This window comes from Miniopterus schreibersii, assembly GCF_964146895.1.
Source record: "Miniopterus schreibersii genome assembly, chromosome: 12".
Classification (NCBI taxonomy): Eukaryota; Metazoa; Chordata; class Mammalia; order Chiroptera; family Miniopteridae; genus Miniopterus; species Miniopterus schreibersii.
In genome coordinates, this window is record NC_138112.1 from 35537988 (window position 1) to 35562362 (window position 24375).

Here is a 24375-nt window from a genome sequence, read left to right on the forward strand (position 1 = left end):
GGTTTGGAGGTTCTTTTCTGGACACTTTCTGTAATTATCCATTCCCATTCCAGCTATAGTTTCCTCAGCTGACAAGTCTTGTGGACAAGACAAAACACATGCATGGAGCCTGACTGACCAGGGTTTAAGTGAGGGCTCACCTCCTCTTAGCTATGTGGCATTAAGCAGATAACTTAACCTTCTTGGGACTGTTTTCTCATCTGTGTGGAGGTTAATGCCGGCCTCACACAGTTATGTGGGGTATCCACACCGAACCTGAACCTAGTTAACTGCACTCACCAAATGTTCATCTCCCCTGGTCCTCCCATTACACTTTTCAAGACACTTTCAACAGCCTCCAAAACTGCACATATAGAACCTCTACTATATGTATATATCGGCCCTCAGGGTGTTGTTATTCTAAAAATACAGGAAATAGCTTCCTGGTTTCGAGGAGTTTACAATGTAGTCAGGGAGACAGCTTCCCCTACAACAGTTCTGGAGGCTGACAAGGATGAAAACAAAGGAAGGGACAGAGGGTTCATAAAAGCAGGGACACATAATCCAAGGGCGAACAGCGACCTAACGCACGTGTTTCTCCCGGCCTCGGGACCGCGCCCTGTTTGGCCTTCTCACTCGCGGGGCGCCCGCCAGCTCCAGTCACGCTCCGCGCCCCGCCCCATCCGGGCCGGAAGCCGCCCCCCACCCCAAGGCGAGGCGAGTCGGGAGCGGGAGAATGCCGGAAGCCCAGCTGTTTCCAACGGCCGTTGGCGGTTGCCAGCCACCTGCTGCGGCAGCCCGGATTGGCTCCTCCCTCCGAAAAATAGGCGGCTTTAACCAATCGCCAGCGAGGCCGGTCGGTAGGCCCCGCCCTGCGGGAGCCCGCGCTCGCGTTCGCACGAGGCTAGCGGGTGGTTCGCAGTCCGGAGTCGCGGACTGGGCCTGTGAATGAAGGGATGCGCTTACACCCCGGGCCCTAGGCCGCTGCTAGAAAGGGCCCTGCAGGGGAGGGTCGGGGCGGAGGCGTGTGTGACCCTGGGCAGCCTCTGCTTCTCCTGGCGTCAGTCTTGCCATTATCACAGTGTTGGCGGACTGGGGGTTGGGAGTGACACGCAGGGTGCGGGGAAGATACCGAAGGGGTAGACGCAGGGATCCGCCCGCACGGAAATGGTAGTGGAGGATGGCGCGCCCCGGGAGGGCCCCGGCGGAAAGGCGGTGGCTAAAGAGGGTGGCATCTTCCCGCCTAGGGGCCCCGCCCCTCCCCGCAGGCCGCGCCCCCAGACCTTAAGCCGCCGCGCCAGCTTCCGCAGACCCCACTGCTAGCCCGGCCGACGGCGCCTTCGGAAACCCTGTGCGCTCGCTCCACGCGCCTTCCGACCGCGGACAGACAGAGCCACCCGCACCCTCGTCTCGTGTTCTCCCTGCGGCCCGGTGAGCCCGGCCCCGGCCTGCCTCAGCCCTGCTTCCCCTGCACATGCTCCACGCCTGCCACCGCCTTTCTCTCTCTTTAATTTGCCTCCTCTGCTCCCAGCCTATTTTGTATTTTTCCTCTCTCCGTCTTTCCTTTACCTCTTGCACCCTTTTCCTATCCCGCGTTTGTCGTTTACCTCTCCCGTTCAATTGTCTGTAATTTAAACTTTCACCCTCTCACTCCCTTCCCTCCGCCAGAATGCCGAGCCCTGCCTTGGGTGGGGCCCTTCTGGCCCATCAGCGAAGACCAGAAAGCCCTCTCCCTCCGCCCCTGGGGCTCCAGGCCTTTTGCTGGAGCTATTTCTGCTTGGAGGGGGCTTTGAGCTGCTTGAACCGGCCGCTGCTGGGCCTGATCCCAGCTCCTCTAACCTCCTTGCAGCCCCGCTCTGGGCTCTAGTAGACTCTCAGCGAGTCTCTGACTCATCATGACACCCCCCCACCAGCCAACACTCCTACTCACCAGTCTGCTAATTAGGTTGGGGGATGCTTTCCAGAGTACTGCGTGCGGCATAGCAGAAGTCTGGAAGAGAGCCCATGTGTGATACTAAGAGAGCAGAGGGGAGGGAGAATTCTGGGTGCATCCCCCCCCGACTGTGTGCACTTAACTAATCCTTAACTGTTCCCTCCCCCCAGGCACTGATTAGTGGGCTGTGTGCCTTGGGCAGGTGACCCTTTCCTTGCTAGGGTATGGTCCTTTAAGTTGAATTTCCCTCTAAACTCCCCTCCTTTGCTATTATCCACAGGACACATAGTATGACCTTTAGGTGTTTCGTCTCCCGGCCATTTTCTATGGAAAATCAACAGGATCGGGCCATGATAGCCACTGGCAGCTTTGAAGAATGGGACGCCTTTAGAGAAGCTTGATCTTGGAGGCCTCAGCGTGAGACCTTACAGAGCCAGGTAAGGGGCTTCTCCTGCTGCCTCCTAGCCCTAGGTCTGGGCTGAGGGTAGGGCATCAGCAAGACTTGAACAAAAATAACTACCACCACCATTCCCAGTGAAGTCACTCTTCAGAGTTCACAAAGCACTGTCATATACCTGGTCGCATTCTGACTCTTCAGCTTACCCTGACAAGCCAGGGATAATGGTCCCCATTTTACAAAGAAGGAAATTGAGGCCCACGTGGGACAGTGATTGGCCCTGGGTGACCCTGGGAATCAACAGAGCAGGAACCCATTGTTCTAACTACATATTGTTGACTCCGGCTTTGACTGTCCCTGAGACTGAAACTAGTAATAAGATGTACTTTTTTTGGACATCGAAACTGGTTATTTGCTGAGGATTGTAAAATATGATTAACTCTTTCTAGGCCTGAGTTTTACTAACTCTTAGTAGGGTTTTTAGCAGAAGTGACCTTTAACCCCATACGTGCCCCTGAAGGATCTGACTTGTGGCAAACCCAAGGCAACATTCAAAATGGCAGCTGAGTCTCTGTGTACTTGTCTTTGAGGTGGGCAGGGGCTGGGTCTTATTCTATTCTCGGCTCACAACACACCCTCAACCCAGCTCAAAGTTAGGACATGAGACTCATGTCTCTGATGCTCAGAGAAGGGATTCCATTTGCCTTCACCTTCTCAGAACTGTCATATTGGCACAAGAGGATTTAGCTGTTGGACTTCACTGTGAGAGGGCCTGCCTGTACCAGGGACTGAGAATACAGAGGGAAAGAAATGAGCGGAGGCACCAGTACAAAGCAAATAGCATAAGCTTTGGAGCCTGTAGACGTGGCTCACTTACTAAGCTCCCTTCTCATCTGTAATATGGAAGTAAGGGCAGCCACCTCACAGGGCCCCTCTGAGACGGAAGTGGGCTATTAGAGTGCCCCAAGCAGTGGAGTGGAGCACCGCCTGGGGGATGGGGACATCAGAGCAGAGAGGCTAGGAAGTCTGGAGCACCTTCATCAACCTATTGTGTCATATGAGTGCCCACCTTCACTGAGGCAGTGAAGTGGGCCAGGCTCCAGGGAAAGGAAAATAAGCCCCAAGCTCCTGATGCAATTGAGCTGTGTGTAGGCTCTGGGTTTCCGTGTTTGCCCCAGCCACCTGGGTGAAGCAGCCTAGGAGGAAGAAGCTGGTGAGCTGGTGGTTTCCCTGGGTCTCTGTGTTCACAGCTGACTCCCACTACCTCCTCCCTTTGCTGGTCAGGTCTTTCCTCCTGGCCCCAGCAACAGGGGCAGCCAATCAGATTGGGCTCAGAGCAGCTGCTCCTATGAAATCAGAGAAATGAGCTGGGGGAGAGAGAAGCAGGTCAGCCTCCCCCAGTGGGGTGCTGTGCTCACTTCCTCCTCTAGGCAGTGGGGGAGGGAAGGGTGGTGTTCCAACTCCGAGAACAAAATGGAGCTTTTGGTTTCCTGTGTCACTCTATATCTCTGACTCATATCTCACCCCCCACTCTTGTGGTGAAGATGTGGGTCCCCATGGAGGAGGAGGGGAAACTCTGGCCAAAGAGGGAGTGGGTTTTCCCTGAATCCCACAGTAGGGCAGGGGAAGAAAGTTGAGGACTTAGGCACTACTCTCAGCCCCAAGAATTGCCCAGCATTCTCCAAGGTCCAGCTAAATGTTACCTTTCCTAAACCTTTGATTACCCACTCTTCCTTACCCCTGTCCAGTTGGAATTAGTTGTTCCCTCTTCTGCAGTTTGACAGTATGTCCTGCAAGCCCCAATGCAGCTTGAATCACCTGCCCACGCCCTATGCCAGACAATAAGCCCCCTCTGGGGTAGATACTGTCTCATGCATCTCAGTGAACCAGAACCTAGCAGGCAGACTTGTTGAAAGAATGATTCTGTGAGGGCAGAGGAAGAGAATGAGACTGATGGGGGATGGGAAGGAACTGAATTGGTCTTACTCATTCCTTTTCTTCCAGTCTTAGACAATTGCAGACGCTTAGGAACCTCTTTTGCTTAAGAAACCCAGGGCGTAAGTCTGCAGGATTGTGCGTCTCAGGTCTTGGTCTGACTGGAACCTTTTCCCCTCTTCTGTCTGCCCTCCAGACACATCCGTAGAAACAGGAATGTGGGCATCGTCAGTGGTATCTCTGGACCCAGCAGAAAGGTCTAGGCCAGGGCCTATTTGAAGCAGCACTAGGATATCTGTGGTCCAGACTCTGTAGTGAAAGGGAAGGAGCGCTTCACCAAATGTGGACTCCTTGGGCAGGAATTGCTTCTTCAGCCCCTATTTAAGTACCTCTGGAGTTCACTCCTATTTTCCCTCATAGAGTTGCTCTGGTCCTTGCGTAGGGAGGTGGTGCTGTCAGGGAAGGTAGGGATGTGGGGGAGGTGAGCAGGTAGGGCCTCAGGATACTGATGATGATGGGGCTTCTCTCTCCTTGGCTTAGATTCTGGCAGAGTTCCTCTATCTCGTCTTATTGCTGGTTGAAGGTGTGCCCCCTTCTCCAATTTTTCTTCATCTCCTGGGAGGCAGCAGAAAATCAGCAGCATGGTTGGGTTCAAGGCCACAGATGTGCCCCCTACTGCCACTGTGAAGTTCCTGGGGGCTGGCACAGCTGCCTGCATTGCAGATCTCATCACCTTTCCCCTGGATACTGCTAAAGTCCGGCTGCAGGTGAGGGGCTGAAGCCTAAGGGTCCTGATGGTGGTGTCTAGTCTGTTTACTCCCCAAGACAGACTCTTCAAGGGCCAGTGGGGTGTTTGGGACGGTAAACTTTGGAGTGTGGGAATGGCAACCAGCCTATGCCTATACTTGTCTTGGCCTTGCAGATCCAAGGAGAAAGGCAGGGGGCCGTGCGAGCTGCAGCCAGCGTCCAGTACCGTGGTGTACTGGGCACCATCCTGACTATGGTGCGCACTGAGGGTCCCCGCAGCCTCTACAATGGGCTAGTTGCCGGTCTGCAGCGCCAGATGAGCTTCGCCTCTGTCCGCATTGGCCTCTACGACTCTGTCAAGCAGTTCTACACCAAGGGCTCTGAGCGTAAGTATGGAGCTAGGCCAGAGGCTCTTTGGCCTTTTCTTCTCTAGTGATAATAGATCCTAGTTCATTTTGCTTCATAATTCCTTTAGGGCCCTGATTCCCCTAATGATTCCTGAGCTCTTGGACTGTGCTCGCTCTGAGCAGGGCATCCTTCCATGACAGTCCTCACAGCCACCTTGAGAGTAGGTAGTATCCTGTGTTAGAGATGAAGAGACTGAGGCTGGGGGGGGGGGGGGGGGGGGGGACTTGGTCAAGGGCACACAGTGGAAAGCCAGAAAACACCCGGGACTTGAGCTTCCAAGGCCAGTACTCTGTTTCTTCTCAGCATGCTATGCCCACCTTCTGTTTTACACATGTGGAAACCAAGGACCCAGATTAAACTTTTCCCAAGATCATGTGGCAGGGAGAAGTAGATCTGGGATGAAAACCCAAGTCTTGAAAAGCCACCTCTCTCTCAGCCTGTTTTCTCATTTGTCAAATGAAATGACTCTGGTTTCTCAGGGTTGTTGAGCAGGTTAAGTGAAGTGAATGAAAATACTCTATGAAAGAAAGCACTAAGTCTCATTTTGTCCTACTTCCTGTGTGTCCCAGTGCCTAGCAAGTAGTAGACATTCACAGTAATATTTTGTTTGATGTGAGGAGTTCTTAGAGCAAGAGCTGGTCTGGATCTTATTCCCAAAAGGCAAGAGATGGTGTACTTGGTGAGGAGAGGCAAAACGTGAGTGTAAGCCCAGCTGGACACTGACCCCCACTGTTCTCCCATAGATGCAGGCATCGGGAGCCGCCTCCTGGCAGGCAGCACCACAGGTGCCCTGGCTGTGGCCGTGGCCCAGCCCACGGATGTGGTAAAGGTGCGGTTCCAGGCTCAGGCCCGGGCTGGAGGTGGCCAGAGATACCAAAGCACTGTTGATGCCTACAAGACCATTGCCCGAGAGGAAGGGTTCCGGGGACTCTGGAAAGGTGTGTACCAGATGTTTCTTCTTCCCCTTCTTCCTCTTCCACTCCTATTCCCTGGTCTCACACAGACACCCCTTCCTTCTGTAGGGACCTCTCCCAATATTGCTCGTAATGCTATTGTCAACTGTGCTGAACTGGTAACCTACGACCTCATTAAGGATACCCTACTGAAGGCCAACCTCATGACCGGTGAGTTAGGGTAAATGGTGCTGGGTCTTGCCCTTCCCCCAACCCAGGATCCAGTGTGGGAACCTGGTTGCCTGAAGACCACATCTTTAAAATTTTTTTTTTTTTTTTAAATATATATCTTTATTGATTTCAGAGAGAGGAAAGGAGAGGGAGAGAGAGAGAGAAACATCAATGATGCCCTGACCGGGAATCGAACCCTGATCTCCTGGATCCTAGGTCAATGCTCAACCACTGAGCCACGCCCGGCCGGGCAAGACCACATCTTTTCTGTTTCCCTTCCACTTGCAGAATGAGTTCTGTCCCTCACCATATTGCAGCCAGGTGGGATGAAGCTCCCACTTTGCACACTGAGGGACTGAGGCAAGGCGGGCAAAATGACTTATATTCTTAGGAGAAGTCCTAGCTGGAGTCTCTGTCTCTCTAAAACCACAAGACCCCAGCTACTTAAATAATCTCTTTCCTTCTGGAATGATGGGGTGAGGAGTCCTGACTCTTGCCTGCTCCTTGACAGATGACCTTCCTTGTCACTTCACTTCTGCCTTTGGGGCCGGCTTCTGCACCACCGTCATTGCCTCCCCTGTTGATGTAGTCAAGACGAGATACATGAACTCTGCCCTGGGCCAGTACAGCAGCGCTGGCCGCTGCGCCCTCACCATGCTCCAGAAGGAGGGTCCCCGAGCCTTCTACAAAGGGTGAGCCTGTGACCCATCCCACCTGATTCCAGGCCTCCTGTCACACAGGTGGGAGAGAACCACCTGGAACTGAGGAGCAACCAAGTGTCAGAGGTCCTAGTATTTCACTGGCATTCTCTCATGCTCTTAACTCCATCCTCTCAGAGTTGCTGCCTATTTTAAGGGTGTTGAAATGGAGACTCACAGTGCATTCTTGCTCGCAGCCACACAGCTGTGAGACTCTCGTCCCTGGGCCCTCCCAACATCCTTTGGGACAAAACAACTGAGTTAGATTGGGTACCAGGGTCCAGTGGGGTGAGCAGGAGGTGGAGGTGCCCCCTGTGACCTGTGTTTTCTCCCCTCTAGGTTCATGCCCTCCTTTCTCCGTTTGGGTTCCTGGAACGTGGTGATGTTCGTCACCTATGAGCAGCTGAAACGGGCCCTCATGGCTGCTCGCACTTCCCAGGAGGCTCCCTTTTGAGCCCCTCCTGCTGCCAACCTTACCACCTCTGACTTGGCTTCAGCTCTCCAGCCAGGCCCTGCTTCCCTTTCCCCTTCCCCTCTTCCCCCTTTCCCTCCCCTCCCCACCCTGTCATTCTTCCCTTTCTACCACCTCCCTCCCCTCTCCCCACATTCTCACCTCTCCTCCCTACCTCATCTCCCCATTGCCTCTTATCTCTCCATTGCCGGTCCTGGTGGACTGAATCCTGTCACCAGCCAGAATCCCAAGCCCCTCAGTCCCTTGAAAAGATCAGCCCATGTCTTCATCCTGTCCCCAAGCCCAGCCAATATGTCACCCATAAAAGAAGCTCAACCTTGGTGTCTCCTCCCTCTCTTGAAGCTATTACCAGAGATCTTAGTTTAATGGGCCCTTTTGCCACATGGTGGGCAGGGGCAGAGCCACCCTACCTTGGAAAGGGGGATGTAACTCACTTTCCACCAATCTGGGGCCTGTGTACATCATCTAGTCCGTTTCTCTTTCCAGGCCAGGCCTGGGGCTGAGGTGGCAAGTGAAGGAGCAGTGGCTTTGCTCTTGCCAGGCCCCTTGAGCTTTCACTCACCCAGTGCCTAGTACTCCAACACGTGCCTTTCCAACCCCTCAGCTGGCCCCTGTTGATCTGCAAAATGAATGTTCCTGTCAGCTCTGCATCTCTGGTGCTTTTTGGAAGATTGAGAGCAGGAGTGGGGAACCTTTTTATTGCCAGGGGCCATTTGGATATTTATAACATCATTCAAGGGCCATACAAAATTATCAACTTAAAAATTAGCCTATATTTAGTCAAACATTTAATTAACTCACGCCTACTGTAATTGTTGGAACTGCCTCTCTGGTGAAACCTTGGCAGGGCCAGACCAAACTGACTGTGGGCTGGATGTTTCCCACCCCTGATTTAGAGGAATTTGGGAATCTGGTGATGTGGGCTTATTTTCTTCCATTTTATAAGTGGGAAACTATCTTACCAAAGCCCAGACCTAGGGAGGGCAAATTGGGCTGCCTCCCATCCTTAGGAGACAGTGTTACTGCATTGTGAGGGCCAGCTGCAGGGCAGACATCTGGCCTCCGCCTGAGGGTTCTTTCCACTTGGAGTGTCACCTCCTTGGGCTAGAAATCCCAAGGAGGCAGTGACAAGTCAAGGCTTAGGCTGCATGGGGTTTGACACATTTCTGTCCCTACTGCCTGTTCTCAGGAAGGAAAGCAGGTGAGCAAGGCTACTTTTGTTTCAAGGGATCAGGGGGCTCTGTGAGGTCCTAAAATCCCAAAGTATCTCATTTAGGCTGGACCCATCTTACAGATGTCTGAAGAATCTGAGGGCTGACTAACCCGAGTTATGCAGGCAAGGACACAGGACCTCAGCAGCTGATTTGAGACTAGGACTTGGATGACTCCTTCCCACAGGGACCGTTGCTGGGGTTCTCCAGGAATCCTGTTGGGCAGCTGTGGAGCCAGATGGAGAGAACATGACCTTGCAGCCTAAAACAACTGATGTTCCTGCTCCTTCCCCATTGGTCAGAGCTGGAGGCTAGGCCTTTCAGCGCCTGGGCAAGCAGTCCAGGATATTAAACATATTCCTGGAGAAGGAAAGAGGACCCAGCTTCTGACAAATTAAGCTGAGGTCTCATAGTCCTCAAGAGGGACAGGGATGGGTGCCATGTGTCAACTCCAGGTGAAGGCAGGCAACTCAGCCAGGCTGTTCATTGGAATGCAGGGAGTCAGCATAAATGGGGGCCCTTGGCAATGTCCCTTATGCACTTAAATAGGCAGGCCATTCACTGTTTTACACCAGAGGAAACAGAGGGACAGTATGTCACCCTAGACATGTCAGCTGTTAAGCAGGCTTGTATCCCAGACACTGGGATGGATAGGAGTCTACCAGATTTCATCATGGTTCCGGGCATGGTCCAGGGACAATGAGGACCCAGGAAAAGTGGGAACCATTTGATAGCGTACCAGTAGGCCTCTAACTTGTCCTCAGTCCTTAATGCCTATAAAACGGGTTAAGATAAGCCTTGCTTTGCCTGGCTCATGGATCACTGAAGTGGAGCCAGGTCTTTGAGCACAAGGCCATGGCACTATCTCCTAAATCCTTACTTGGCTGAAAAGAAAAAGGGAAGTAATCTTCAGAGTCTATGAGGAAGATGTTAGGAGCAGGCTTTCCTACTGGCCCAGTGGAGACCTGGAGTGCTAGAATTTTCCAGTGCAGGCCCCACATGCCCTCAGTCACTGCTCAGCACAGGGCAGCTTACCACCACTCATCACCTAAGTACTGCCTCAGAGGGTATAGTCTGCTTCACTCATCTGGTTTGCACAAGGGCTGCAAGATAGGGGTTGTAATCTTTGGATCTGAGGTTCAGGGAAGTGAAGGGATTGCCTAAAGGCACACAGCTGGTAAGACGCCTGAGGGGTATCTGACTCCAAAGATGCAGAGATGCTCCTCAGACCCCTGATCCAGATCCTACACCTTGGGCTGCTGCTGCTGCTGCTGCTGTGCTCCCTGATGGATTAAAGATGGCTGAGTAGTGCTACTGAGTCCCCATTGAAGGAAGAGCCTTAAACTAATATGATGCTTTGAATGGTGGAATTCAAGCAATATGGGGCCCCTTTCTGGCAAAGGGCCACTTATCCTATCATAAGATTGGACCTACCCTAGCCTAAACCCAGACTCTGAAGAGCATCTCTCGGCCCAGGGAGGTGCGCACCCCGCTGTTGACAGATGGGAGGCAGGTGTGGTCCACAGGCTCAGCTGGGCCTGGAGGCTGCGACTCCCACAGGTCACGTGGGCAGCAGTGCTGCAACTGAAATCTAAGCAAGTTCACCAAGCACTTTCACACCAACAACTCGTCTTCACGAGTCGTCTGAGGGGTATTATGGGGTCAGTGGCTGCACCAGCCGCAGAACCCAGGTCTCCTGCCTCCCAGGTCACCCAGTCTAGAGGCAGCCCAGGACCCACCCACTGCACAGGCAAGGGAGTTGAGGCTGGTGAGGGAGAAACCAAGCTGTTTCCAATGTTGGTGTTCTTTGTGCCGCCTCTGAGCAGGGTGAGTCTGTAGGAAGTGACCGAGGTTCTGATGAGAGCTTTGCCATGGAGCCCCTTTGACCTGAGACAGGTGTTGTTTTTGTTTTGTTTTTTAAATATATATTTATTGATTTCAGAGAGAGGAAAGGAGGGGGAGAGAGAGAGAGAAACATCAATGATGAGAGAGTCATTGATCGGCTGCAGCCCGCAATCCGGGCATGTGCCCTGACCGGGAATCGAACCCCAATCGCCTGGATCCTAGGTTGACGCTCAACCGCTGAGCCACGCCCGGCAGGGCAGGTGTTTTTTTGTACTTCAGTTTTCCTGATACAGTGTGACCATGTCACACTCCAGAGACTGCCCCTTCTAAATTTCACATGTCATGAGAAATCAGCAGAGCTGGGGACCCTCTAGACTACACAGCACTGCCCTAGGCTCTCAAGGTGAGAACACAGAGGCTCTGAACCCTCAGGGACCCAGCGATGCCCATAAAGCCAGGACAGGGACCCACATCCTCGGTTTCCCTCTGCTCCACAAGATGGGCTATATGAAGCTCCTCTCCCCCCAACACATACTCTCCTGATGTAGTTGGAGGATAGGAAATAAATCTTTATTGTGTCAACTTAAAAGTCCCATGCCATCCCATCCTCATGTCACATCTGTGCAGTGGGCTGGCTCCCCTGAGCACCCTGAGGCTATGGGAGGTAGGAGTGGGGTAAGGCCCACCAAGCCGCCTCTGACCCTTGCTCCAGCCTCCATCCCCCCAGTTATGTCAGCAGTGCCTGGCGCAGCATCTGCTTCTTCTGGGGGGTGAGGCGGGTGGGGAACTGGATGTCAAAGAAGATGAAAAGGTCCCCCTTCTTGGTGGGGTCCTCAGGCAATGGCATCCCCTCACCTGGCACCTTCTTGTAGTACTTGGGACTGAGGGAGCATGAAAGGAGGGAGTTTAGAGGGCACCCGGAGCAGCACCCCAATGGGTCCCATGCCACCCCTGCTCACATCACCTCAGGCACGAGGCAGTCACTGCAGCTTACACCATGGATGGCTTTCTTCAGCCAGAACTGGGTGGGAGGAGAGAGGAGGCTGGCTTCTTGCTGATGGTTTACTCCCTGAGAACCCATTTACACTGTCTCTGGGAGTATTCCGGGAATCTCGTTTTAGTGATGGGAAATGATGAGGAAGGAAAGTGAGCAGACCCTGGATTGGTGGGGAGAGCTTTTGGAGGGTGGGAGATGAAGGCAACGAGGACTGCCTAACACGGGGCCCCTAGCCCTAGCCTCTACAGGGGCTTCGTGGCAGTTAGAAAAAGCACTCCATTCAGCAGGCGGAAGGCAGGATTTTAGTCCTCTCTCGCCCCCTTGTGCTTGGCACAACCTCAACACTGCACTAGGCCAACCTGTCTGATACTGCCCTCTAAGGGCCAGGCCAGCCCTTCTGCCTATGGGGGCCCAAGCAGATGGACTCACTGGATGATGTCATTGATGGGGATGTTGAGCAGACGGTCATCTAGGGTCTTCACCTCCACGGTGCAGCAGGTCAGAGCCTAGAGGACATTAAGGACAAACGTAGGAGGAGGGAAGGTACCCATGGCCATTCTTGTTTAGAAGGCACTTTATGATCCTCTTCAGTACCAGGCCCTGAGCTGGGCCTCAAGGAGACAAAGGCATACTCAAGGACTAACAAGTGAGTAAGCCAGGGAATCTCCTGCCCTCAAGGAGCTCACAGTGTGGCAGGCAAGACCGATGTTGATACATGTTATGATAAAGGGAAGTAAAGGGATCGGTGGGAGCCAAAGTGGCCCCCCAAACCATTCTGGGGTGAATGAAAGGGCTACACAGTGCTACTAGCAGTTAATGAGGGCTTTGAAGGGTGAGGAGGAGCTTACCGATTAGACAAAGTGAGTAGACAGCACTCCAGGCAGAGGGGAGAGGATAAACAGGAGAATGAAGGTGTGAAAATGTACCAAATGGCAAAAATCACTAACCATAACTCTGAAAATCACTTACTATGACTCAGCAAAATCACAAACCATGATCAGTGAAAAATCAATAATCATGACTCATCTGAATTGCTAACCATAACTCAGTGAAAATAACTTACCATGATAGTGAAACATCAGTAACCATGACTCAGTTAAATTGCTGATCATGACTCAGCAAAAATCGCTAATCAAAAAACAGAAAAAGAAAATAAAATATACCAAATGGGCAGGAGCTCTAAGTGGCATGGTGCCTGGAGGGCGGGGGATGAGAACAGCAGGGGCCAGACTGTGGAGGGCCTCAAATGCCATGCAGAGATGTTTAGACAGGAGTGTGGCACAGTCAGATGAGTGTGTGGAAAGACTGCTGTGGGCAAGAGCCTGGAGGCAGGAGGGCCACAGAAGACACTGCTGCTCAGACCCAGATGGTGGGGATAAACATAAGTAGACCAAGTGGAAAGGACTTGGAGGTAGAATTGACAGAACTTAGTGACAGACTGCAGATGGGGTGGGGGAGGAGAGGCAAAGTCTAGGCTGCCGCCCAGTTTCTTGCTTGGGTTGTAAGGGTGTGGAAGGGTCACTCACGCTCAGGAGTGAAGACAGCCACAAAGATTCCGTGTGGCATTCAGCACGTTCCGAAGGCCTCCTTGCCTTGGGGCTTCCCATGGGGCGGGGGGGGGGGCTCACTTTGATCTGCCTACCCCCCCTTCTTCCACTTTAGCCACTCACCTTGCCCAAGGGGATGGGGTTCACAAAAAAGAGGTTGTCGTTCTCCCTGCGGAAGCGAGGGTGTAGCTTCTCCTTTACAATGAAGATGATGTCAGCTGGAATGATGTTTGGGCCCTGGCAGGGAAGGCCAAGAAAGGACAGGACTAATTGGCTGTGTGACCTTGGCCAAGTTGTGGCCTCTACTGGTCTCCATGTCTTCATCTGAACAATGAGGAGATTAGACAAGGTTTTCTTGAAGGGCCCTTTCAGTTTGACTCCATAGCCTCTCCTCTGAGAAGACTACCCAGATGAATCCTGCACCCCCAACCTATTCCTTCTCCTCTACTGAGCATGCCCAAAGAGATGCACTCAGCTGGAGGGAGACAGGCTTCCTTAGATGGTGGGTGGAACACTGAGCTGGGTGTTCTGCAGTCTCTGTCCTGCCAAGCTTCACTAAGTCACCAAAACTCTGCTGAGGTCTCTTCTAGGCACTGGGACAGAGGAATCAGACTGGCGCCTACCTCCAAGAGTTCCCAGTCTAGAGGGGTAAACAGACACACAGTGAATCCTTAGCACGCACAACACTGATAAAGGGAACCCAGAGGCAGGAGCTCAGAGAGGTGCTGACCCAGGTGGGAAGTTCAGGGAAGGTTACCCAGAGGGGGAACACCGGAGCTGGGTCTTGAAGAGGTTTTTTGGAAGTAAATGTCTTATAGGTGAGAAAGGGGGTGAGAAATATCGACAGAGAAGTTAATCTCTCTTTGCTCTGAAGACACAATCACTGCCTTGGACAATAATTTTATATTTTTATTTAATAAGTACTTAAAATTATTAATAAATGGTTTCTGAGTAATTCCTATATTTGGACTTTACTCAGAGAAACAATTCAAACACTAGAGTTAGGACTGTTCTCTTTTCAGCTCTTGTACTCTTGCTTTGGGCAAGGCCCTCCCTCCCTGGGCCTCAGTTTCTCACTCTGCAAAATGAGGTGAAGCCCTAGGCTGCCCACTCACAGAGATTTGTGAGGCTCTGTTCCATGGAAGGGACACTAGGGTTCATCTCACCTACTCCGCAGACTGGTCTCCTTGCCAGACCGGCTCATAGGGGCAGGAAAAAGCATTGTGTCCTTCCCCCTCAGTCTTCCCACCACCTGAGCCCAGGTAACTGACCCTAGGACTGACCTTATCAGCTTCCCTCCCTCTCACCTGGTCACCTTCCTTCTCGAAGGTAATCCGTGTGCCCTGCCTCCAACCAGGCTTCACATCTATTGTTAGGATCTTGTCCTTGACAGTAGAGGAGTACCCATCCTCATTCAGCACCTACAGCGGGATGGTGGGGGGAGGACTGCTCAGGATTTCCCAATGTGAAAGAAACACCAAGGGACCTGCGCTTGGGCTCAATCCTCTAGCAATGGGGAGAACCTGCCTCGAGCCATTCCCACTCTCATTCCATTTTACCAGAACAAAGAAGTTAGGATCCCAGAATGGCAGGGCATGTTATGGGGCCAGGGTCTGAGATACCAAGCAGTCATCATGAGTGGATGAAGCTCACAACTCCAGCCCTAGAAATCACATGGCCCTGGCCACTAACAGATGCACAGTGAACATGTACTCAGTTCCTCTCTCCCACCCCAGAGGATGACACAGAGGTCCACATATCTGAATCTCACCTGAAACATTCCCCTATTATGTCATCCATCCATTCCCCAATCACAGGCCCACATGGTGCCATCTGTGGAAAGCATGACCTCAGTTGGCACCTCCTCTGCTAGGCAAAGTTTCGAGGGGGCCTTGTTCATGCGCTAGCGCAGGGCTGGGCCATGGGATTGAGGATTTTCCTCAACCAGTCCCCTCAGGGACTGTCTCCCAGCCCACCCTCAATTCCCACACTGCTCTTTCTTACTCAGGGGTCGTACCCCGATGAAATCCTGAGGGTATGGTCTGGTAACACCCAAAGGGAAGAAGTCACAGTTTTAGCTCCTCCCATTCAGAGCCCATAGCGATGTGACTGAACTGAGAAGGGAAAGATCCTGTTCCAGTGAGAAATGCTGCAGAGGAAATTCCTACACTAGGAAAGAACCAGGCTAATACCCCCAACTGTCCCTTCCACACTTCAGATTGTAGAATTCTGCAATCCTAGGTCTCCAAATCTAAGATTGCATGATTCTATCAGAGACCATACCCGAGGTCTCTAGTTAGAGTCAGAGTGACTTTTAGGGTTGGAGGGGACAGATGGTGGCTCCCTGTAGGAGCAAGTCAAGTACTCACCCTGCGGGAGATCTTGATTTTCTTGGTGCAGCCAAAAAATAAGTCCTCCAGGGATAGGTAGAGGTCTCTTTCAATTGGGAGGTCCTGTTTCTTGACTCCTCGGCCCCGGAGACCCCCAAAATTCAAATCCACCTCCTTTCCTTCTGCATCAAAAAACTCTGCAGGAGGTGGGGAGAAGAGTAAAAGAAATTGTGTCCAGAGAGTTGGACTGATAGAACTTCCCCCACCCCTCCTCTTCAGTCTCCAAGGGTAATACCTAGCATCCGATTTCCATCTCGAAGACTCAGACTTGGGCCAAGAAGCTGTCCTCAATTGCAGATCCAATGATAATCATCCCTTGTCACTCCTCATGGCTTCATCTCCCACTTTGGATCCCCCCCCACACACACACAGTTTCCTAACTTCTTTTCCTCACAACTGTGAGCAATGGACTATTACAGCCACTTAATGGTGAGGAAGCTCAAGTTTCAGAGAGGTGAAGAGATTCGCCCAGGATCACACAGCCCCTAAGTGGCAGCGCATAGATTTGAAACAGGCCCTCTGAATCCAAGTCTCTTGTTTTCCCAGCCTCACATGGAGTTTATTATAAACTCAGGTTTCTCTGGCAGATAGGTGAAGGCAATGCACAATGGGAGGGGTCTCTGAAGTGAAGGGGCAGTGGGCTGTAGCCCACTTATCAAAGTAACATGGAAAAGAGGTAGAACTTTTGAAGTGCAGAAAGGCTGTCGCATAGCCAGGAAGAAGGGGCTGGGGGAGCCAGGCAGTGAAAATCTAGACTCTCTTGAGTTGTACAACTGAAGCCAGGAAAACAGGTCTGAAGGTTAACTGTCCTTGCAAGATGATTCTGAGTCTCAGAAATCAACTCTGTCAGTCTGGGACCTGGGATCATCCACCCATCCATCCTCAGAACTCATCTGACTAACAAACACCTGTACAATAAAATCTTATGTAGCCATAAAGGTGAATAAAGTAAATCTGTATACAGTGTATAACAAGAAGTGTGTACAATGTGGTCCCACTTCCTTAATGAAATAAAAGGCTTACGTAAAAATAAAAATATGCTCATAAATGCATAGAAAATTTCAGGAATAATACATAAAATGTCAACACTGAGTGGCTGCCTCTGGGAAAGGAATGAAAGACTGGAATTTATTTCTTCTTCACTAAGTTATTTCTTTACCATGGTACATATATATGTAAAAGTTAAAAAATATTACTCAAAGAAAAGCATCTTCACGGCTATGTCCAAGGCAAGGGGGTAGGTAGAACCTCTTACCACCAAAGGGGTTGTTTCCTCCGAAGAACTCATGGAAAACCTTTCCAGGGTTGCCGTGGAAGACGTAACCAGTTGTCCATGGGGTCTGGGACCCAAACTCCAGAGGAATCCCGCCCTTCAGACCCTCTTCTCCAAACTTGTCATAGATGCCTCTCTTTACAGCTGTGGATATATGTCACCTTGAGGAAGGGGCCCAGCCTTGGGGTTAAGATAGCTGGAAGGCTGGGAAGGAGGAGGATTGGGGAAGAGCATAGGGCAAAAGCAGCCTCATTTCTCAAGAGACTTTCTCAAGGCTCTTCCTACATACACCTGCTCTCTGCCCTTTTCTATGCATGCAGTACTCAGGGAAATGGAGATTTAGCTACTTGTGAATCTGGGAGGAATAATCCAGGCCTCAGCCTTGGCCTTTTTCCCTTGGCAGCAAGCATCAAGCTCTCTCCATCCCTGTAGGGGGCAGGGGGGCATGGGGGATGTGGGGAGAGCTGCTCCATGTCTTGCTCTGATGAGACTGAACGAGCTCATCATCTTGATCGGGGGGCTCTCCACTCCACGTCCTCCAGCTTAGCTTGGGTCTACTGAGAATGGCAATTCTTCATTCTTTTCTTTCTCAGTTTAGTCCAATTCTGCTTACTGTATGTTGGGGCCTCTCAGAAAGCCCAACACTCAGAGACTTAAGGGACAATCTTAATGGAGAGGTGGGATGGAGGAGATGGCCTGGAGTCACCAGCCCCAGTCACTCACGGTCGCTCAGCACGTCGTAGGCCTCTGCTATCTGCTTGAATGTCTCTGCTGAGGATGGCTCAGAGGACTTCAACGGGTGGTTCTTAAGGGCAAGTTTCCGGTACCTAGAGGAGGGAGGGTTAATACAAGTCCATAGGAGCTGCCATGTTCCTGAGTACAGACCATAGTTCAGAGCTGGCTCTGTTATCTATTGCCTAGTGGCCTCTCAGAGCTTTGGCTTGCCCAGCTATAAATCAGGGCTGTGGTGGCCAGAGAGGCACATTGCTCAGACTCCCTTGAAGAGAATCTGGTGTAGGGAGCTTAGCTGACTGACAGCCCCAGCGGCTGCCCCCCTGGGCATTTGTGCTGAGGCTATACCTTCCCCAACCCCAGCTGCTCTTAGCCAATGCCTATGCATGCTGGGGATATTAGTGCTGGCGCAACCCTGAAGGACACAGGACTTCATCTGCTTGAGGACTGAGATTTTCTCCAGACCACATTGCAGCCTTCCTTCCCCAAACCTTCCTTCCCTCTCTCCTTCCACAGGTGTCAGACCTGCACCGTGGTCTGAAAGCTCTCCCTACATACATCTGCTTCCCCTTCACCCCAAGTGTTTTCCCCAATACATTTTTTGCACATATAATCCCACCTTGGTGTCTGAACTGACACACAGGGTTTTTGGAAAGATTAGAGAAAATAAGGTGTCAAAGGGCCTGGTACAGAGAGGCACTCAGCGCATGTCAGGTCCTTTCACTGTCTCTTACCTCTGTGCTCATTCTTTCCCCCATTTCTGTATCTGCCCAGTCCCTGCCACTCAGTGATGTGATGCCTACAGCATCTGAGAACCTATCATCAGTGTCCCAGGAAAAAAGAGGTGGCATGAACTGGGTGATATGTAGGGAGTTTAATAAGTGATCACTCATCAAGGTGTTGGAAGTGGGTGGGAAACCACAGGGACAGTGCAGTACCTGAGGCCAGGAGCCCTGAGGCAGCCTGACCATTCCTGAGTCTATAGGAGGGAGGGATGGAGAGGGTACCTGCAGCCCCCAGGAGAGAGTGTACAGGCAGGGCCCTTGGCAGGAGCTGTGATCTTCAGTTAAGGTCATAGCCAACCTGCAGAGACCCCACAGAAAGGGAACTGGGAATGAGTACCCTAGCGCTACTCTTCTCCCTCCCAATCTCCTGCCTTGTGTTCTTGTGTTCTCTTCAGCAGGATGCATCAGGAAGCCTGAGAGCCAGGAAGTCTGGGTGCAGTTCAGATGAGTCAACCTCCAGAGCAGGAAGGGGTGTGTGGAAAGGCAGGGAGATGGTCTGGAGGAGCAAGGGGGGGGGGCATCAGCACAGCCTCCTAAGTTGCTCAGTACAAATTTGACTCCATGTGTCCTCTGCTGTGGGTCAGAGCACAGTTCCTCTGCCTGCTCACACTTCCATGCTGGTGTCCCCAGAGCTCTGCTGCTTCCCTTCTCCACGCTCTCATGGAGAAGCTCACCTATCCCACACTCTGAGCGCCACCTACTTGCTGATGACCCCTAAGTCTCTTTGGCAAACCACGTCTCTTCTCTGAACTCCAGACTCTGTATCCAGCTGCCCACTTGGTATCTCCTCTCCTGTATCCCACAGGCCTCACAGACTCAATGAGTCCAACCATGAAAACTTTTTTTTCTTTTTTTTAAAAAATATATCTTTTATTGATTTCAGAGAGAGGAAAGGAGAGGGAGAGAGAGAGAAACATCAATGATGAGAGAGTCACTGATGGAGCCTGCAACCCGGGCATGTGCCCTGACCAGAATCGAACCCCAATCGCCTGGATCCTAGGTCGACGCTCAACCTCTGAGCCACGCCCGGCTGGGCTGAAAATTTCTTCATTCCTTAATTTTCCAGACACCTCCCCCCCCCCATTTGTCCAGACACTGCAACCAAAAAGCTGAGCCTTATCTTTGACTCCAAGTCATTTTCCATTCCACCCCCATCCCATCATCACTAAGGCATGTCCGTTTTTCCTTCTAACTAATGTCCCATTCCTGCCTCTTCATTCCCACGGCTATTGTAGAACCGCGTCTTCCTGTTTCTGGTTTCTCCCTCTCCAATCTATTCTGTGTGCTACCACTGGTTTGATCTATTTTGTTAATTTGATGCTTCTCAAATGCTCCCTGGCCAAGTCACTCTCCTGTTTAAATCCTTCCCTGGTTTCCCCTTTGTCTTTCAGCATAAAATCCAAAGGTCTCTAAGATTCAGGCTCCTACTTTTCTTCTTCTGGCCTCCTCATCACATCTCTCCTTCTCTGCTCCCATGACCCCTCCTGTCCAAACTCCCCACACTGCATTGCCCATACCTTCAACATTCTACTTCTTTACTTATACCACTCACCCCTCTACAGCCCCTCCCTTCTCCTCCTGGCAAATTTTATTAATCCTTCAACATTCAACTCAGCGATCAACTCCTCCAGGATGCCTTCCCTGATTGCAGCCTCCATTCTAAATTAGTCACCCCTTCCTGTGTCCCCAGTGCCTTTGATCCCAGTACTTGTCATGTGGTCCTCCAGTTGTTTGTTGACTGGTCTGTCTCTCCCACTAGACAGTGAGTTCCTTGAATTACTGTGTCCAGTTCTCTGTGTCCCTAGTACCTAGCATTGAGTAGCAGTGAATAAATGAATGGTGTGAACTAACTGTCCCACAAGGCAGCCCATCTCACTGTGGGACTGCTCCAAATTATAGGCAACGGTTACTCTTACTGAGCTGGGTGGGTCTGCTGTGCTGCAACTCTACCTCTTAATCCACGAGGGTCCTGACTCAGCCCTTGGAGGCCTTGTAAAGAGAATCTGCTCTGTCTACCTTGAGAGACTTAAAGACAATTGTCACAACCTCCCTGAGACTTCTAACCCATCCCTTCTCAACTAAGTTATGAGGAGAATCGAAAGTCAGTTCTATCAGTGAGTAAAAGTAAGGAGATTTGAGAAGAGTTCAATTTTTCATATAAACTTGCGTGGTTTTTAAATGATCTCTGCAGTAATGTGATTCTCATTCACCTGCTTTCCTGAGTGGGAGAGGGGTAGAGTCAGAGCACCGTTGTGGCAGCCTACAGTGAATGAGTGATAATGAGAAGGTTAATTGCTGAGTGATTATGAATCATTGTTATATAAGTTTAGCTTTGAGGGAGGCAAAATCTAGGTACTCCTATGGGACAGTGTGTTATACATATGACTCATCCCTTAAGGGCTGTTGAGGGGGAAAGGGTTAAGCACTGTTGTTTGAAACATATTCGGTTCTTTTAATCACTATTGTGACATAGTTTCAGATGTAAATGATTGCTGGATATTTTCATGTTCATTATCTGGTAAATGATTGCTGGGCATTTTCGTGTTCATTATCTCGTACAATCTCATTTCAATACCATGACAACCCCCTCTCCATTCTTAGAGAGAGATGAGAAAACTGAGGCTCAGAGAGGTTAATTTGCCCATATCACACAGCTAGCAGGGAAGAGAACCTGGCTTCAGACCTAGGTCTTTCCAGTGCTTAAGTTGGGCTTATCTTTCTGGATTCCAGCTGCCCTCCCTCCTGATGTTTCCCAATAGCCAATGAACTCCTCTGAACAGTGGGTGGCATGATACACTGTCCTGCATTGTTCTTTAATTGTTTCATGAGTTTGTGTCTTGTTTCTCCAACCACACTGTAGACTCTCCACTTACGTCGCTTAGATCCCTTACAGGACCTGGCCCACGGCAGCAACAATAGCAGGCATGGTGTCTGAATAATACTGGCTCTGCTGTTTCCTAGGCAGGTGGCCTTGGGCTAATAATGGCACCTACCTCTCAGGGTTGTCGTGAGGATTAAATGAAATACTAATGGAAAGTACTCAGAACAGCATCTGTACAATTCAATAAATGTAGCTATTATCACCACCCAACCTTAATTGATTGAATTATTCTAGATTCCCCCCTTTTTCTTTACCCTCTAATTATCCAATTAATTGTCAAGTCTATTCTTTGCCTGCTTGCTAGCCCACTGCCCTACTTCAAGCTTCATCTTTTTGCCTTATCATGACAACCTCTGAAGGGGTCTCCCTCTTTCCAGCATAAGCTTCCACAGCAGCCTGTACTCCCCCTGCCACACTTTTTTTTTTTTTTAATACTCATCACACTTGTGACTTATACAACATCTGTATTCACCAACAAAATTAAGCTGTATCTCTGAGTCATATTTATATTTCCTAATCCATTAGGTAGCCGCTCAATAAATATTTGCCCAAAAGTCTGTTTTGTTTATATCCAAGACTAGCAGTTTATTCCACACCAAAACCCCATGTGACGGCCAAAATAAAACTTGTAACACATCCTTCTGGCCAGGTAACTCTTCCATTTGCAATCTTTTGGTTCTCCATAATAGTCAGAATAAAGTTCAAATGTCTCCTTTGTCCCCATTTTATTGCTAGAAAAACCAGGGCACCCAAGAGAGGAGACAGGGCGTGGAGGATAGACAATAATGGACTGGGAACCCTGACCCAGCCCCGAGCCCAGATGTGAAAGTGTGCAAGGAGCGAGGAAAGAACTGAGGTTTACTTTACTTGCCCTAAACTGTGCAGGAAAGCTCAATTTGAAAGAGATGAAGGTGGGGCCTGTCCCAGCGTATTCCTAAAATCATGCCCCTGCCCCAACTTACGCCTTCTTGATCTGGGCATCCTCGGCATTTCGAGTGATCTGGAGTATAGCGTAATAATCCTGGCCCATGGCTGGCTGGCAGTCAGTCTGGGGATAGTCCTAACTCCAGCAGAGCTATTAAGTCTGCATTCTTTGGTTGCTCCTGACAACTGCACAGGGGCATTCTGGGAGTTGTAGTCCTTCCTACCTAAGCAAACCACCTCAGCTCTGCCTTCCACAAGAGCAAAAGAAAGGATTGAGAGGACTGGGGCGGATTCTCTGACCGTGATAAAGATCACTCAACTCAGAAACCTGAGGGTTAAGGAGAATAGCAATTAGTTTTAATTAAAAGTTTTCAGAACAAATGCATTTCGCTGTTTTAAAATAAATTTTTATTTTAGAAAAGTTTTATATTTTTAGACAAGTTGTGAAGGTAAAGTTTTCTAATACCCCACACTCAGTCTCCCCCGTTATTAACACTTTACATGAGTTATTTGTACATTTGTCACAAATGATAACCAATATTGATACATCACTTATATCAGAAGTCCATTCTTTATTCAGATTTCCTAGTTTTTAACCTGTTTTTTTGCTGTTCCAGCATCCCATCTAGAATCCCACATTACATTTAGTTGTCATGTCTCCTTAGGTTCCTCTTGACTACAACTGTTTCTCAAATGTTCCTTGTTTTTAATGACTTTGACAAATTAAGAAGTACTGGTCAGTTATTTTGGAATGTCTCTCAATTAGGATTTTATTTTTTTCTTATGATTATACTGGGAGCTGTGAGATTTTGGAAGGAAGACCAGAGAGGAAAAGTGCCATTCTTATCACATCAGATCAAAACTACATACTACCAATATGACTTATCACTGGTGATACTGACCTTGATCAGCTGCTGAGCTAGTGTTTGTCAGGTTTCTCCATTGTAAAGTCACTTTTGTTTCCCCTTTCCTGGATTGTACATTTTGGTGGGAAGTCATTTTGAGGTCCACCCTTGAAGGGTGGGAAGTTCTGTTCCATCTCCTTGAAGGCAGCAGTGTACGCACGAGCCAGAGAGAGATGGGGGAGAGAGAGAACACAATAAAAAGCAAACACAATAAACAGTTAACACTGGGCCCTGGCCAGTGTCACTCAGTTGGTCGGGTGTCATCCTGTGCACGGAAAGGTTGCTGGTTGATTCCCAAAGGCACATGTCTGAGTTGTGGGCTTGATTCCCAGTAGGGTGCTTGCAGGAGGCAGCCAATCAATGTTTGTCTCTCTCTCTCCCTTCCTCTCTGTAAAAATCAATTTTAAAAAATCTTAACAAAAAAAAGTTAACAACTGGAGGAAATCTGGATAGGGATACATTGGAATCCTTTGTACTATTCTTGCAACTTATTTGTAAGTTTGAAATTATTTCAAAATAAAAGTAAATCAGAAAAAAAAATCTAAAGACTTGTTCAAGAAAAAGAAACCTTTACTTTGCAAGGCTATTATGCGGATTGTGCTAGGCACAGAACATTTGCTCCATAGGTGATGCCACTGCCAGCTAGAGAAAAGACGCACTTCTCACAAGAAGTCACAAGGGGGCATCTGAAAACCAAGAAACAAGGTCTAGCACAGGGCTTCAGGGCCTGCAGTGCTGTGGATGGGGATTGTCCACCCTTCCTTACCCAGAATGCACTCCTCAACCCAAAAGAAAGAGCAAGCTTTGTCTGTTGCAAACTGGGGATTAGTCCATTCACAATAGACAAGGCTTTGGAGCACCTGAGAGCTAGCCTCTGCTCCTCCTGTTTGGGTGTGGATTTCACAGCAGCTCTCGAGGGTCACTGCATCCATCACAACCAGGATATCTAGTCTGGAGACCTATGAAGAGGCTCATGAATGTGACAGCAATGGAGGTGAGTGAGTCCTGGAATGGGAACTCAGACACAATTTTCATGTGATGAACTCAAGCCATATCCTGTTGTTTTTTTAAAAATTCTCAATAGAGGATTGTTCGTTGATTTTAGAGCGGGGGGACGGGGGCATGACGAGGAGAGGCAGGCTACCTCCCATACATGCTCCAACCAGGGATCAAAACTGAAACCTAGCTATGT

General features: G+C 50.2%; 3 protein-coding genes across 8 annotated transcripts in view; 2 read left to right on the forward strand and 1 right to left on the reverse strand.

Annotated features, from left to right (window-relative positions):
• Nucleotides 1-683: 683 nt before the first annotated feature.
• Nucleotides 684-8013, forward strand: UCP2 (uncoupling protein 2). Of its 2 annotated transcripts, XM_081153025.1 has the most exons (9): nucleotides 684-835; nucleotides 1227-1410; nucleotides 2193-2349; nucleotides 4785-5011; nucleotides 5167-5377; nucleotides 6143-6337; nucleotides 6422-6523; nucleotides 7035-7215; nucleotides 7561-8013. In XM_081153025.1, the coding sequence occupies exons 4-9, from the start codon at nucleotides 4886-4888 to the stop codon at nucleotides 7673-7675; spliced, it is 930 nt and encodes a 309-aa protein (XP_081009151.1). In that variant the 5' UTR covers nucleotides 684-835; nucleotides 1227-1410; nucleotides 2193-2349; nucleotides 4785-4885; the 3' UTR covers nucleotides 7676-8013. The 2 variants fall into 2 exon arrangements, with proteins under 2 accessions (XP_081009151.1, XP_081009150.1); XM_081153024.1 differs by lacking the exon at nucleotides 684-835 and having other exon boundaries at nucleotides 854-1410.
• A 351-nt stretch (nucleotides 8014-8364) lies between these two features.
• Nucleotides 8365-22468, reverse strand: DNAJB13 (DnaJ heat shock protein family (Hsp40) member B13). Of its 4 annotated transcripts, XM_081153023.1 has the most exons (9): nucleotides 22317-22468; nucleotides 17680-17783; nucleotides 16939-17100; nucleotides 15663-15820; nucleotides 14601-14714; nucleotides 13417-13530; nucleotides 12176-12252; nucleotides 11714-11770; nucleotides 11300-11630 (listed from the first exon to the last, which is right to left on the reverse strand). In XM_081153023.1, exons 1-8 carry the CDS (start codon nucleotides 22382-22384, stop codon nucleotides 11761-11763), a joined length of 807 nt encoding a protein of 268 aa, XP_081009149.1. In that variant the 5' UTR covers nucleotides 22385-22468; the 3' UTR covers nucleotides 11300-11630; nucleotides 11714-11760. The 4 variants fall into 4 exon arrangements, with proteins under 4 accessions (XP_081009147.1, XP_081009146.1, XP_081009149.1 ...); XM_081153021.1 differs by lacking the exons at nucleotides 11300-11630; nucleotides 11714-11770 and adding an exon at nucleotides 8365-9130; XM_081153020.1 differs by lacking the exon at nucleotides 11714-11770 and having other exon boundaries at nucleotides 11296-11630.
• Nucleotides 22469-24090: 1622 nt separating this feature from the next.
• Nucleotides 24091-24375, forward strand: part of COA4 (cytochrome c oxidase assembly factor 4 homolog) — a 28113-nt gene continuing 27828 nt past the window's right edge. The window contains exon 1 of one of the 2 annotated variants that reach the window (XR_013999979.1): nucleotides 24091-24177. The gene's annotated coding sequence lies outside the window, so the exon portion shown is untranslated. The remainder of the gene's footprint in view (nucleotides 24178-24375) is intronic. The other variant, XM_081153181.1, reaches the window with a different exon arrangement.